General features: G+C 50.3%; 5 protein-coding genes across 5 annotated transcripts; 4 read left to right on the forward strand and 1 right to left on the reverse strand.

Moving 5' to 3' along the window:
• Positions 1 to 2,935: 2,935 nt before the first annotated feature.
• BDW70DRAFT_36908 (uncharacterized protein) lies at positions 2,936 to 5,618 on the forward strand. The gene is made up of 2 exons (XM_073743852.1): positions 2,936 to 5,451; positions 5,522 to 5,618. The coding sequence occupies exons 1-2, from the start codon at positions 3,472 to 3,474 to the stop codon at positions 5,558 to 5,560; spliced, it is 2,019 nt and encodes a 672-aa protein (XP_073600487.1). The 5' UTR covers positions 2,936 to 3,471; the 3' UTR covers positions 5,561 to 5,618.
• Positions 5,619 to 6,409: 791 nt separating this feature from the next.
• Positions 6,410 to 6,961, reverse strand: BDW70DRAFT_36899 (uncharacterized protein). Its single transcript, XM_073743851.1, has one exon. The coding sequence runs from the start codon at positions 6,939 to 6,941 to the stop codon at positions 6,519 to 6,521; it is 423 nt and encodes a 140-aa protein (XP_073600488.1). The 5' UTR covers positions 6,942 to 6,961; the 3' UTR covers positions 6,410 to 6,518.
• A 137-nt stretch (positions 6,962 to 7,098) lies between these two features.
• Positions 7,099 to 8,570, forward strand: BDW70DRAFT_126451 (N-terminal C2 domain-containing protein). Its single transcript, XM_073735090.1, has 5 exons — positions 7,099 to 7,199; positions 7,286 to 7,302; positions 7,353 to 7,376; positions 7,436 to 7,848; positions 7,906 to 8,570. Exons 1-5 carry the CDS (start codon positions 7,187 to 7,189, stop codon positions 8,468 to 8,470), a joined length of 1,032 nt encoding a protein of 343 aa, XP_073600489.1. The 5' UTR covers positions 7,099 to 7,186; the 3' UTR covers positions 8,471 to 8,570.
• Positions 8,571 to 8,706: 136 nt separating this feature from the next.
• Positions 8,707 to 11,184, forward strand: BDW70DRAFT_167511 (putative respiratory complex assembly protein Rmp1). Its single transcript, XM_073742242.1, has one exon. The coding sequence runs from the start codon at positions 8,711 to 8,713 to the stop codon at positions 11,114 to 11,116; it is 2,406 nt and encodes an 801-aa protein (XP_073600490.1). The 5' UTR covers positions 8,707 to 8,710; the 3' UTR covers positions 11,117 to 11,184.
• Positions 11,185 to 11,458: 274 nt separating this feature from the next.
• On the forward strand, positions 11,459 to 14,044 carry BDW70DRAFT_126455 (phosphatidylinositol-3-phosphatase YMR1). The gene is made up of 3 exons (XM_073735091.1): positions 11,459 to 11,644; positions 11,722 to 12,204; positions 12,254 to 14,044. Exons 1-3 carry the CDS (start codon positions 11,621 to 11,623, stop codon positions 14,006 to 14,008), a joined length of 2,262 nt encoding a protein of 753 aa, XP_073600491.1. The 5' UTR covers positions 11,459 to 11,620; the 3' UTR covers positions 14,009 to 14,044.
• The last annotated feature ends 211 nt before the right edge of the window (positions 14,045 to 14,255 follow it).

Consider the following 14,255-nt stretch of genomic DNA (forward strand, 5'->3'; position numbering starts at 1 on the left):
ATGTTCGCCTCAACAGTGCTAACGAGCTGCTGCATTGCTTCATATGTCGCCCAATGGACTTTTGTTGTGTAATCTGGCGCTCTAACTCAGGGTACTATAAATCCGCTGAGGCCCCGGAACGCGTTCGGAGGCACCCCTGGTGGTATGAGTTGTTCAACGGGCCGTTATGCGTAGACAGTTCAACGCACAGGATCTTTAAAAAAAGGTCGATACTTATCGAGAGAGCTTCGATAGGGGCTCAATATGCACTCATCATATACGCCTCAGCACTGCCATTCTGATCCCAACCTCCTTGAAGCATCCTTTCCTACGACCTGATCTCCAGCTCCAGCATTGACCAGAGTACGTTGAACAGAGAACAAATGATAGACGGCCGTCGCGGACCTGCTCGCGGGGTGTTGTCCATTGCATGCTAGCCGTCATCACGTTCGCGACAGTATTCCCATCAGTCGACAATGCTCTGATTAGACGATGTATAGCAGCTGCTTTGCTGTCTGCGTCATTGGTATGCAGATACAAAGGGCATAGCATGGTAGTGGAAGTGAACTAATGATCTACTAATTAGAAATGCGGACGTCGAATCCTCTATGATATTGTAGTACCAGGAACACTTGAGGATTGTGAGGTAGCCACCTACCCGCACATCGTGCCAACGGCTGCTTCGAAAAAAAAGGGTATATGCCTGATGTCAGCCGGAAATAGACACATCTGACCTGACAATCTTGGATAGGCCGAAGCAATTGGCATACATTTCAGGTATTTCGTCAGAAGCTTGGAGGCCTGCTTACGCACGCCAGGGTCGTTAGAGAAGTCAGCGCAGAAGAGACAAGACGGCTGAGTGTTTATTATCATCAGTCAAGAGGATGGGCATGCCGACTACCTACGTACAGCCCTCCGAGCACTCACACCCGGCAGCAGATCCCAGGAATCGATCCATGTTTCAATCACATGAGGTCTTTAGCTGCGTGGCTCTTTGCTGCTCATCGTTGGGAGCCCGATTGTGCGTTTCTAATTACGTAGAACGCTTGTCTAGGCAGGGTCCTGTTCTCGATCGGTCACCACCAAGGCGTGCCCAGGTCCCGGATGCTGTTTTGTCACATGACCTAGTACCTGAACCAGGGTGAAGACTTCCAAGGTCTTCCTTCTCAACCATCAACCAGCATCCACGAGTCCAGTCCTACTAGAACCACCAATGGGAGGGCCAGTTTTTCCAGGCTTTAATTTCGATCTGTTCTGACAACGCCTCTCAGCATGTCGAGCTCGACCTCCGCATTAATGCCCATCTCCTCGGCTTATTGAGGCGTCTTGTGAGTCCCCAGACTGGGGAGTTCCACTGCAACCACACCTCCGCATGGCCTCCAAATCTTGGCATATATCATCTAAAAGAAGAGCTGGCATAGGCTCGTTCATCCTCGGCAGTTTTGGCCTTACTACTAATTGCTTTTATGCCTAGGACTCTAGGTCTTAATCGATTGAATCAGCCAAGGAGAGACTATTGGCAAAATCGGCTGGCTATGAGATCATAATGCTAAGCAATTGCTTAAACCATGCTATGTTCGACGTTATTAGTCTCATTTCCCCGCTTCCTCCCCCCATTGGTGCTCCCTCAAATCTCAGGTCATAGTCTTGCAAGGATGCTGCGCAACTGTGGGCGTGCGGTGAACCTCGGTGAAATGCCCAAGCAATGTGGTGGGCGCCTCCCGGCTTATGCACGGACAGGATATTCTAGGGTCCTCTGCGCTGACCTTGCCTTTGGCCTAGAGGGTTGTCTGCTACGGATGAGGCTCAAAGGACTGATAATATAAATGTGTGCCGAGTTTACCAACCCGAGACTGCTTGGGGTGATGTATAGGAATTCTCCATGTCCCCCCAAGTTTGCGGTCTTTGCCGTTCGTTGTCTTCAAGATTCGCGTTCTGGGGTGTCGGGGGCGGGTCACGTTTTTAGCGAGGGAGAAGATCACCTCGCATTTTTCGGCATGTACCCCAATCGCCGTCTTCTTCGGCTTCTCCAATGGGGCAAAACAAGAGTTTTTGTGGGGCACTTGCCGAGAATCTAACCAATACCGAATATCACAAATGCCGATCGCAAACTAGTGTGAGCGTGACCAGCAATTGCCAGTGGTGGACGGGCAATGCGCGAGCCGTTGACATTTTGCCAGAAGCAACAAAAAAAGCTTCCGGCGAAGAGGAAAGTTCCGATGAACGTTTGCTGCTTGACATGGAGGTTTCCCTTGTTTACTTTCACATGCAGCCGAAAAGCGTGCCTTCGATGGTTCGAGCTCGACAGCCGATGTTGCTTAACATTGTGGAGCAACTAAAAACTAATTTGTGAGAAACCTGGTGGTCCCACCGAGGCTTCAAGCCTTCACAATCTACGATTGTTGACCCCATTCTAATGTTCGATACAACCCGAGATATCACAAGCTCAAGAATGCTACCCTGTCAGTCAAGCCACGGAATTGCGGCCAGAGACAAGCTTCCTGTTACCTTACCGTGTGTCTCCGATATGTTGCCGACTCCGAGGAACGTAGCCGCAGCCATAGGCCAACAACCGTCACGCTGAAAGCAAAAATTTCAAAGTAGGGGCAACGCTTCCACTGCCAATGATCACAGTATTTTTACGCATTGATAAACTAAGCGTATAGTAGGTTCCATAGCTGGAACATCGAGCTGTGAGATGTTGGGCTCGGTGGCTCGGGGCTCGGGCGAGGAGCTGCCAATCCTTCCTTTTTCTTGGTAGCGTCCAAACTAGAGCACAGGGGCCAGGCGCTTTCAGTCGGGATTCGGGATCCCGCTAAATACGCAGCTTTGCAGGCACCCTGAAACACGGTACTACTCGCAATGATTGCCTAATCTATTATTGTAGATGTCAACCTTCGCGAAGCAGCGGAAGAGAGCCTGTCTCTAAAGCATCAAAGTTGATCGTGTAAGCGATTTTGGGCTGATAACGATGGCTTACTTCAATCAGCCTTTCCTGCTAATCTATAGCCTATACTCGACGATCGTCATCCCGTACCTTGCCTGACTGGGTAATAGTCGCGCACCCCCGGACATGGTGGCCGTCTAGATCGGTGGAAGATCCTAATAACCGCGTGCTAAAGAGGAATGAGCCCCGTTAGGCCAGTTGGGTGTCGACTTCATCGAGCGTCGACGTAGTTCGGAGACGGAACTAAGCACACAAAAAGGATTGGGGGCTCAAAACAGGGAATTATCGACAAGGAAAATAGTGAGATTGGCAAGATATCACCTCACTTTGCGGGGAATGCCGCCCTAGACCTACTCCAGAGTCTCCAGTAAGCGGACAGTCGATAGTCAGGGGACTCAGAGCAAGCGGGGACATTTGGGCCCTAAAAGCCCCAATTCGGTTTTGCAGTATAAAGGACAGCTTCCTCTTCGCCCCCTGTCCTGAGTTTGATTTTTCCTGCTGTCAACTGCTTGAAATCCCCTGTGAAGTGTGGACGGAAAGTAAGAATGCGTTTCTCAACAATTCTCTCGGCGTTCGTGCTATCGAGTGCGGCGCTGGCAAAGCCCGCCCCTCAAGCCTCCCCATCCTCGCAGGAAAGTGTTCAGCCGAAGGAGCAGACTGTTGCACAGGTATCAACAGGATCTGCGCCAGAGCCCACGGCGACTGTGGCGTCTGAGCCGATTGCAAGCAGCCAGGTTGAGCAGCAGGAGAATACCAATGCAGATGAACCACAAACAACAACACGTGCCCCAGCTGCCACAGCAAGCCAGGAGAGCACTGATGAGCAAGGGAGCGGCTTAGACGATGTCTTGTCCTCCGTTCTTCCTTCCTCGAGCGCCGGCAATGCTGATGAGGCTGCTGCTCCCTCTGACGACACCGCTCCTGCTCCCGAAACTTCAGCTTCAACAAGTACAGCAACCGATCCGCCGACGACCACCAGCAGCCCTAAAGGCACGGCGACTTCTACTTCCTCGGGAGAGGATGATAACGTATTGGAAGGCCTCATTCCAGATGGGACCACTGGAAACCCGATCAAAGATATCGGAAATCTTCTTTCGGGCATTACCGGCCTACTCTCGCCCACATTGATCAAGGATATTGAATCTTTCTTCCATCACATCGCCTACTTGCTTGATGACAAGACCACCGAACAGGCCAAGTCTCTGATTGACCTTGCTTCTGGCCTGCTGACCAAGAACCTGATCAACAAGCTCGAGACCCTTCTTGACAGCGCAAGCGAACTATTGACGCCGGAGATGGTTAAGGAGCTTAAGCAACTGCTCAACAACGTCATTCCTTTGTTGACGCCGGATTTGTTCAAGCAGATCTCTGCGCTGTTGGAGCACGGCAACGATCTTCTGACAGCCGAATTTGTCAAGGAGGTCAACGCGCTGATTGTAAACGCCAACAAGTTGTTGACACCCGAGACCGTGAAGGAGCTCCGATCATTGCTCGAGGCTGCTGGTCCTCTCCTGACTCCCGACTTGGTGCACGAACTCAGCACCCTAGTTAAGAACGCTATAAACCTGCTGAGCGCAGACTTCGTGAAGAACACTAAGGGATTGATCAATACGGTCTCACCGGTGATCACAAAGGACTTCCTTGCCGAGATTGGTGGCTTGGTGGGCAACGCCGGCGACCTCTTGACGCCAGAATTCGTGAACGACACCCAGGGATTAATTGAGGCGGTCGGTCCTCTGCTCAGCCCATCACTGTTCAAGCAGATCAGCGGACTTTTGGGCAACGCGGGCGACCTGCTGACACCAGATTTCGTCAAAGAGACCCGCAGCCTCATTGGCGCCGTCGCCCCTGTCCTTACTCCCAATGTCCTTAAGGAGGTCGCCACTTTGCTAGGCAACGCCAACGACCTCCTTACGAAGGACTTCGTGGACGACACTCAAGGCCTCATTGGAGCGGTCGCGCCTGTTATCACGCCCGAGCTTCTCAAAGAAGTCGGCGGCTTGCTGAACAACGCCAACGACCTCTTAACAGCCGACTTCGTCAAGGACACTCGCGGCCTGATTTCCGAAATCGGCCCCATTGTTGAGGACGGCGCCATTAGCAGCCTGCTCACCAACGCCAACAACCTCCTCACGCCCAAGTTCGTCAACGAGACGTCCGGATTGATCAGCGATATTTCGCCGGTCATTACACCCGATCTCCTTGCCGAAGTTGGCGACGTCTTGGATAACGCCAACAAGCTGCTCACTGAGAAGTTCGTCCAGGAAACTCAGAACTTGATCAACAATGTTGGCCCCGCCATCACCCCTAACCTCCTTCACAATGTGTCCTTCTTGGTTGGAAATGCCACAGGTCTCTTGACGCCTACCTTCGTCAATGAGACGAAGAATCTAATTGACGAGGTTGGGCCTGTTATCACACCCGAACTTCTTGCCCAGGTCGGCGGTCTTCTTAGCAATGCCAATGACTTGTTGTCCAGGAAGTTCGTCAACGAGACGCAGACTTTGATCGAGGACGTTTCGGAGGTAAGAACTAACCCTTGAACAGCCCCTGGATCTCCAGAAAAACATTTGCTAACATGCTTTTTCCTTCCAGTTGCTCCCTGCTTTGGTTCAGATCCTGGGTAACCTTTGAATCGGTTAAATCTTTTTGTTCCTTCTGTTAGGCCATGAATAATGGGCGACGACTTTCATTTACATGTGTATATGGATATATGTTTCCGACGTGATGAATATGTCAAGATTTATACGTCATAATAATAATGATTTGAATCTACTTCCACTCTTGACTTGGCTTGTTCCATATTGAAGACTTGCTGTCACAACGGCGTGCTTGCATATGTATTTCGTAAAATTGTCACAGACAGGACGTTTGCACTCAACTGACTCGTAGTTTGTGATATTGTCCATATGAATCGAATTTGAACTCAAGCACCGCACCAGGAACAATACTGGTCGCCGTTCACCGGAGCCCGCGGTTTGGCACAATGATATAGAGATGGACTGATCGTCGGATCAAAGTTCAGCTTCGGCCGCCTTGCTACACCAGAGACTAGCGTACAGCGTACCGGTCCTTTGCTACAATGTCATGAGCACCCTCTGAACCAAGTGTAGCTATCGCGCTCTGCATGTTTGGAAAAGCCGTCACCTAGCACTAGAGAGCGCGCATATTGAGTCAAGCACAGAGGATCGGATATCGCTATTTTGTGGCACCAATATCGGTCTATCTCCCCGCTGAGTAGGGAAGGATCCGGGGGATAATGCAGCGGACGGTCTTTTCCTATATTGACGGTTCGTGTTCAGATCCCCGGAGTATCCTCGGTATGAAGCACCATTGGAATCATCCAAAGTAGTTGCTCTTATGAGGCACGTCATCGTCCAGCAGTTCGTTCCTGCGAGTATCAATTTTCGGGATAGCCGAGTCACTCTGATATCCCAAGCCGGAAGCTAACAGGATCGCCATTGCGAGATGCAGACATGGTCTCCCATAAAATGGCACTATACTGCGGTCTCACCAGTATCGCAGCTTTCTGTAAGATGCCATTGGACACCCCTGGAAGCGGTTTGGCATATCCCAAAGAGAAGAACTCCGATTAAGTAGCAGCAAGCGCCGGCCCCTTCCCGTCCTGAAACTTCTCTAAAACCTTTAACTCCGTATTCCTTTCCTTGATCTTCTTATCCATAGCCCTCTGCACCTCCTCGCGCTTCTTCTCCGCATCGTCCAGTTTCTGTCTCAACTCGCGCGCAGCCTGTTCCTGGGCCTGCAGCGCAGCATCTGGTGTTGGAAAGTCCTTCCGCAGTTGATCGAGCTCGGATCTCACGCCCTTGTCATCTGCGTCAATCGGTGCACAGGTTACCGGGTTGTACCGGTGTGGTTGGTGAGGCGAACTGGGAACGCGGATGTCCGGGAGGAGCTCGTGGATTGGAGTTGTGCGGATGGGAGAGTCTAGCGGAACAGGGCCGGTGTCGGCAGGAGAAGCCGACTCAGCAGGAGGAGAAAGAGGTAGCTGGTCCATGTGTCTTTGGCGGTTGTGCCTATTGTTGAATTATATCTGGGCTATCGAGCTTTCAACTTGGCTCGGGAAATTTAGCGATTACGAAGCTAGGTACTCTCACGTGACTGTTATCGTGCTTTGTGGGGATCCGTCTTTGTACGAGATACCATGAAGGCCGCGTGCATCGCGCAAAACAATCCCAAGTAGATGCCTGGATTTTTACGGGTTGATTCGTTGTGTAGTCTCTTTTTTGAGGCTTGACAAGGATGCAGGCATTCGGTATGCTCTGCTCTCTGGAATAGCCGCAATCACTTTCCCCCTGCAATGACCTCATTGTTTGGCGCAGCTAACCTGGACATGCGCAGTCCCAAAAAACAGAAGGGCAAGTCTTGCTACCTGCTTAGGTCAGAGAGATGATAACCGATTTTATAGCCTAGGTTTGAGTTGATCCTTCGAGTGTGCCTCACCACCTCCCGATCGTGACCTGTCCAACACTGACTATTTCTGAAATCAAGATCATCGACCTCAACAATATCCCTCTCGTTAGCGGCACAGCTTACATTAAATGGCGACTGCCCTCGGCAAATGCGAACGATCATCATGGAGTAACTGATAAAGCCCTTATCCTCGACCACAAAGCGTCCTGGAATTACGAAAAGATCCTGCAAGTTAGGATCACTATTGATCGCGACCAGACCCTCCACGAATGCGAAATACAATTCGATGTGGTACAGGAATTCTTATCCGGAGGTCATGCAGAGAAAAACTTGCTAGGAAGGGTGAAACTTAACCTCGCCGAATATGTAGACAAAAGCGATGACGACCAGGGCATTATCCGACGGTACTTGTTGCAGGATAGCAAGATAAATAGCACGCTGAAGATTGGGATAGCGCTGCAACAGGTGGAAGGAGATAGGAACTTTACAACGTGCGTCAATCGACTGCTGTCCGCTTGTTTTTGGGCGCTGTTACTGATGTTCTACAGTCCGCCTTTGAGATCTGCAATGGCTTTCGGCGGCATTGCAGGAGTTGTGGCTTCGGAGCAAGCTGAGACTGATGACTCGGGCCAGATACCCTTGATGAACACTCAAAGCAGGGAGGTTGCTGATTTGCAAGAAATGTACCGACGGACCCTGGCGGCTTCTTGGACTTCTCGCGCGGACGATATACCTGCGGATAAATTGATTGAAGGCTTATTTTCTGGAAGTTATGGCCGAACTGACCAACGCGATCTTGACCCAGGGCAGACACCTGAGGGTCATGATAGGCGTTCAATTAGCGGCGCAGGCGCCGCTGGCCAAAGCGGGTCACGCAACCTTCTGTCTCCGACTTTTGAACGGCGCACTAAGAGTTCGAGTCGACATTCCAACGGAAGCAAAGCGCTGGACTTCTCCCCAACAATCGAACATGGCAAGAGTGGAAGCATCGAACGGCAGCTCTATGACAATGTCAAGGGGAAGAGTTGGAGAAGTCGTAATACAGAGCATGAGCTGTCAGAGTTTGATGTCCGTGAGGACTTGCGAAGCTGGGAGGTTAATTCTAAGCAATAAATTTGACCAGTTACTGACCATACTACCATGAAAAATGTCTTATTTCTCGTGTCTTGGGCCTGCCTTTTTACCCCGGACTACTCCTTCGGCTAGGTTTCCTGGCCTACTACTGGAAGTGATTATGAAATCGTTATCGATAAACGAAGTAGACTATTCCTTTTCAAGTTAGTGCAAATATATTTCCAAGAGCTTCACTCTCTCGAAGAAATTACGATTTCTATCGACAAACCGGCTGCCGCAATGCTTCCATATTCATCCAAACAGGCGGGAAGTCTCTTAAATTGTCAGTTACTCTCAGCATGCCGCCGAAACATAATTCGTGTCTCGCCGCCTCAGCGTAGTGTTCTGGTTAGATACCAGAATACTTCCAGCGACTACCGCGACTCCAGCGACCCTGGGGAGCCAAATGACCACCCCAGCGACCAATCCAGCGACCACCCTAGAGACCACCCTAGAGACCATCGCAGAAACAACCACAAAGACCATACCACTTCCAATGTCAATACACGACTCAAAAGGAATAAGTGGAGGAATCATTCTGGGCTGAAGAAGCTAAAGTTTGAGCTTGATGTTACCACTTTAGGCCGGCCGGGTGAGGTCCTCGTCGTGCGGGAGAGAGGAAAGCGACGCTTTGCACCTAGTGGGCGGCCTCCCACGGAAGATCCAAGCGACCTGCCGCTTATGTTACACGGGATTGAACAAGATACTGGTCACATTGATAGCTCGGTGGTCAGCGATCGGATTGATAGCTTCCGCCAGTCTTATCAGCCGCAAGACAGACTTGCACCTGGAGCTTGGGATGATCTCCGGAGCAGCCTGCGGAAATCCTTCACCGTCTCACAGCTATCTGAGTATCTTTCTCGCAAATTGAAAGAAAAGCCTGACGTCCTTGAAGAAGGTTCTGCCGATGACAGTCAGACGAAATTAGGGAAATGGAGGCCGGGGACTTCGCCTTTCCTAGAGACGGGCCAGGGGCGCCTCCAAAGTGTTGCAGATAGGGTAGCTGCGACCCAGAATATCAAAGGCAAAGATCTTCTTATTGAGCGCATCCTCCGAGACTGCTGGCAGCTTGGACTCGTGAATGATATTGGACAGCTAGATATCCGCCTTCCTGCTCATTTGTTGTCCTTGTTAATAGGTTCAGAATTCTTCTCGTTCGAAGAACTGGCTAGCCTCCATGAGACTGGGATCGACGTTACACATTCCCTGGGACTTATCAGGGTTACTGGAAAACAACGGTCATGTGAATCCGTCCGTGAGATAATACATGACTACACCAACCGGATACAATCAGAAGAACTTAATCTCCTCCCGCCAGGTGATCCGAGAACGAAAGCTGCCGCGCAAACTCTGAGCCTTGGATTCCTATCCTGGGTTGAAGCGACGTATAAGGTCTCGTTCGAACGAGGCGCATCGCAAATACCAAACCGGTTATATGTCCTTGCCGAGAATCATGCAAATGCGGACAATGCGCGAAGAACACTGAATCTAGCACTCAACAAAGCCACCTTGCCATCTGTGCCATTCAGCACATATAAGCCTGCATCTTACGTCACGTACATGAAACCAATCCAAGTTGAAAAAGTTGCTCCATGGCATGATCGCCAGCGGTTATGGTTTCGATGGAAATTGCCACATGAAGAAGTAAGGTTGGTGCGCAATACGGGGCATCTGATGGAGAAGCATAGTCCCACACTCTCGAATGAACTCCTCAAAGTCCTTCGACAAGCACCTGCAACTGCAAGGTTGGGTTCAGGTCTCGAGGTCCGCGAATCCATAACAGCAACACTAGGCAAATGCGTCTTTGCACATGAGCCATCCAGTGAGGAAATACAGGCTAGCGCTTCTCAGTTAGGACAGATGTTCCCTGCAAGGACCTTTGTTCATGAGTTCCCCCGCGCCACTCGTCTCCTTCGCAAGAGGATGCCCCTAAACATAGATGAAGGCTCACGCTCCCATCGTATCCGACTTGTGCCATCTGCTCTTCACGCGAATGTATTTCCTACTCTCGAGTTGGAGCTCGTGAGCACGCATGGAGGTGATTGTGATATCCGTAGTGCCAAAGCTGTCTTGGAGGAGAACAAGGTCGACTATTTACTTCCGGAAAGCGCTGCCGACCTTCGTTTCACCAGGAAGCTGGCCCACGAGCTTCTAACCCGGTCCCAGAAGATTCCTTGTCTTGACACACTTCTTGCTGACTTGCAAGATTGCTTCCATAAGAGCATGACCAGCAACAGTGAGGTCCCTCTGCCTGTTTTCACGTCAATTACGCTACCAAACAACCTTTTACGGCTCTCCGGCCCTGAACCAGACTTAGATGGATGGACCACGGGGGAGTATATGTACCCACCAGTGAATGATATTCAAATGACTCATGTCAGCGAATATGATGCCTACGGTCAACAACTCTTCTACGCTCCTTACGAAAGCGGGCTGTACGGCGCGAATACGACGGCAGATCTCTTCTTAGAGATCAACTCGAACGATCACAGCGCCAGCAGCACTGGCGTTTCACACTTTGCCATCTCACCTCAGCTTGGTCGAGAAGAGTTCCACTCTTTCTGCACTACAGCCTGCAAGGTGGTGTCTCTCTTGGATCCGTGGGAGCCTGAAATTGACGTGTCGCAGTCCTTTGGGCTAACATAATAGGCGACTGTATTTTGTATATAGACTTGTACATTACATATGGGGTATGCTGGGAACGTCCATGATTGGGTATGAAATATAAATTGGATTCGTCCGCTGTACTAAATCGAGCGATCAAGTTGTTCGTAGATAATAACAGGAGTTTAACAAAGTAAGACTTACTTTAATGTTAAGATGGAGGTGAAATTTTAACAATGTTAGTTTCCTGGTATACAGAGTAGAGTATAGCCTAGGTAGTTAGAACTGAGGTGTTGACGTAGCCGCGCCTTCTGTTAGCGAGTCCCCCCGGCCCGCATTTGACCGAGTCCGTGCTTCTCGTCCTGATCTGATCTTACACCGAAAGCAAATTCTATCTTGTGTTGACATACCTTTGTTTGAGCGTACACTATTATTCTTATAAAGCTTCTCTTCCAATACCTTAGCTTTTCCTCCTGAGCAGAAGTGGCCTATCCGGCTCCCGTACACCAGCCATGAAAGCTAGGCCAACGCGTTAGTGATAAAGGCATGGAGAAAACACGGGTCGCTAAGGTATCCCAATACACTATCCGCAAGAACAGAGTTATTATTTATCTTTCAGGACCCTAACGTCTTTCCAACATGTCCAGGTTGAAGATGTGACCTTAGCACGCCGTGGTGAGCAAGTCGTCGGCACCCTTCACCTAACCCCGCACCATATCATCTTCTCCGCCATCCCTCCACAGCTCGACAATGTCCAGGCGCAGGGCGCACCTGTAAGACCTAAAGAGATTTGGATAACATATCCTATTATTGCTTTCTGCACGTATCGCCCAGCACCCGCCGTATCCCGCCAACCATCGTCAATTCGTCTGCGATGTCGAGATTTCAACTTTATCTGCTTTTATTTTGCGAACGAGGGCAAGGCCAGGGACGTGTATGAGAGCATAAAAACGTGGACCTGCAAGATAGGACGCGTGGACAAGCTCTATGCCTTTACTTACCAGCCCCCCCCTCCTGAGCGGGAATTCAATGGTTGGGAGCTTTACGATGCGATCAAAGAGCTGGCCCGCCAAGGCATCAACGGCGACGGCCACGGCTGGCGCATTTCGCACATAAATTCTGATTACGGGGTACGTGTATCACGGCCATTGACGCGTCACTGGCTCAGCTGTATTTTAGTTCTCTCCGACCTACCCTGCTCTGTTTGCTGTGCCTTCAAGCATTTCGGATAATACGATCAATTACGCCGGACGATATCGATCTCGCGCGCGGATACCAGTGTTGACATATCTCCACCCTGTCAATAATTGTTCTATCACCAGAAGCTCCCAGCCCCTCGTGGGTTTCCGTGGGAATCGAAGCATTCAAGATGAGAAGCTGCTGGCTGCGATTTTTGCAACGACAAGGTCAGAAAGACCACTTGCGAATGCCACACCGCCGAATTTGGAACATGAAACCTCAACATCTACTCAAGGTGAACTTTCTGGTAGCCAAAGCTGGCCCGACGTTACAAATGCCGAAGAGTTAGAAGCCGAGCTAGTATCATCGTTTGATGAAGAGGCACAAGGGAAACCTCATATATACGGCGCGCAACAACATAACCTGATCGTTGATGCGAGACCGACAGTCAATGCACTCGCCATGCAGGCTGTTGGCCTTGGCTCTGAAAATATGGACAATTACCGGTTTGCGACGAAGGCTTATCTTGGGATTGACAACATTCACGTGATGAGGGACTCGTTAAATAAGGTGATAGAGACGCTTAAGGATTCTGACTTAACTCCGCTAGGTCCAAACAGGGACCAGCTCGCAAAAAGCGGCTGGCTGAAGCATATTGCGGGTATTCTGGACGGTGCTGGTCTGATCGCCCGTCAGGTCGGCCTTCAACACTCGCATGTGCTGATTCATTGTTCTGACGGATGGGACCGCACAAGCCAGCTCAGTGCATTAAGCCAGCTTTGCCTGGACCCATATTACCGCACTTTAGAGGGTTTCATGGTCTTAGTAGAAAAGGATTGGCTTTCCTTCGGGCACATGTTTCGCCATAGGGCTGGGCACCTAAACAGCGAGAAATGGTTCCAAATCGAGAACGAAAGGATCGGAGGTGACTCTGGACGGAGTTTCAGTGAAAGTGGTAGCGCTGGAAAGGCCATCGAAAATGCATTCCTCAGCGCAAAAGGCTTCTTTAACCGGGAAAACACTAGCCGTGATTCCCTCGGCGAGTCAGATGGAGAATTTCGAGAGTACGATTCCGACAATCCTGGTTCTAGGAAAACAAGTTCCGCACCAAGGAGCGTTATCGCCGAGAAGGAAGTTACAAAACCCAAAGAGACGAGTCCTGTGTTCCACCAGTTTCTTGATGCAACATATCAGTTGCTCTATCAGTATCCGTCTCGGTTTGAGTTCAACGAGCGGTTTCTGCGGCGTTTACTTTACCATTTGTACTCGTGCCAGTATGGCACGTTCCTCTTCAATAGCGAGAAGGAGCGGGTAGAATCTAAGGCTAAGGATCGCACACGCAGTGTCTGGGACTATTTCCTTGCCCGCCGAGAACAGTTCTTGAATCCCAAGTACGATGCTAACATTGACGACAATATGCGAGGCAAAGAACGGTTGATCTTCCCACGAATCGACGAAGTTAGATGGTGGAGTGAGGCATTTGGCCGGACAGACGCGGAAATGAACGGGGGACGCATGTCTAGCAGTTTTCAGCCCAGGACTCGCGAGACTTCGGAAGCAGAGCACGCCCCAGTCCTAACTGGTCTTGAATCGGCCAATCGTGCTATTGGCAGCGGTGTACCTGCAAACCGGAGCCCCTCACCATTAAGTAAGACGGCTACAGTTGCTTCGGGAATTTCGAACATATCATTGACTGCAAAAAAGAATAACCACAGCCGGGAGGGTATAAGCCAGATGGGAGTTGAGCTTCAGTGAAGGGCCATGCATATGTCCAAAAGTCGCTCCGGAACAACTTCATGTTGTAATACGCCTACGCTGGTCTGCTGGGAACCGGTATCGAAGTATCATGTGAGATGTCTTCCTTTTTTTTTTTTTTTTTTTTTTTTCCCAGCGACCCTCAGTATAAGATTTCTGTCTTGTCTACGCTTCTACATTACGTTATGATACTGTTGTGTAGATCTACGTGATACTATCAGCCACGGCCGATTGTCTGTGATGAATG

This window comes from Aspergillus foveolatus (genome assembly GCF_047715535.1).
Source record: "Aspergillus foveolatus strain CBS 279.81 unplaced genomic scaffold BDW70scaffold_2, whole genome shotgun sequence".
In the NCBI taxonomy this organism is placed as follows: Eukaryota; Fungi; Ascomycota; class Eurotiomycetes; order Eurotiales; family Aspergillaceae; genus Aspergillus; species Aspergillus foveolatus.

Coding starts and splice junctions, on each gene's coding strand:
- BDW70DRAFT_167511 (XM_073742242.1), top strand. CDS start 8,711: ATGCTTCCATATTCATCCAAACAGGCGGGAAGTCTCTTAAATTGTCAG.
- BDW70DRAFT_126451 (XM_073735090.1), top strand. Junction 7,377..7,435: donor GGTTTGAGTTGATCCTTCGA/GTGTGCCTCACC, acceptor TCTGAAATCAAG/ATCATCGACCTCAACAATAT. Junction 7,849..7,905: donor GGAGATAGGAACTTTACAAC/GTGCGTCAATCG, acceptor GATGTTCTACAG/TCCGCCTTTGAGATCTGCAA.
- BDW70DRAFT_126455 (XM_073735091.1), top strand. CDS start 11,621: ATGGAGAAAACACGGGTCGCTAAG. Junction 11,645..11,721: donor AGAAAACACGGGTCGCTAAG/GTATCCCAATAC, acceptor CAACATGTCCAG/GTTGAAGATGTGACCTTAGC. Junction 12,205..12,253: donor ACATAAATTCTGATTACGGG/GTACGTGTATCA, acceptor GCTGTATTTTAG/TTCTCTCCGACCTACCCTGC.
- BDW70DRAFT_36908 (XM_073743852.1), top strand. CDS start 3,472: ATGCGTTTCTCAACAATTCTCTCGGCGTTCGTGCTATCGAGTGCGGCG. Junction 5,452..5,521: donor TGATCGAGGACGTTTCGGAG/GTAAGAACTAAC, acceptor TTTTCCTTCCAG/TTGCTCCCTGCTTTGGTTCA.
- BDW70DRAFT_36899 (XM_073743851.1), bottom strand. CDS start 6,941: ATGGACCAGCTACCTCTTTCTCCTCCTGCTGAGTCGGCTTCTCCTGCC.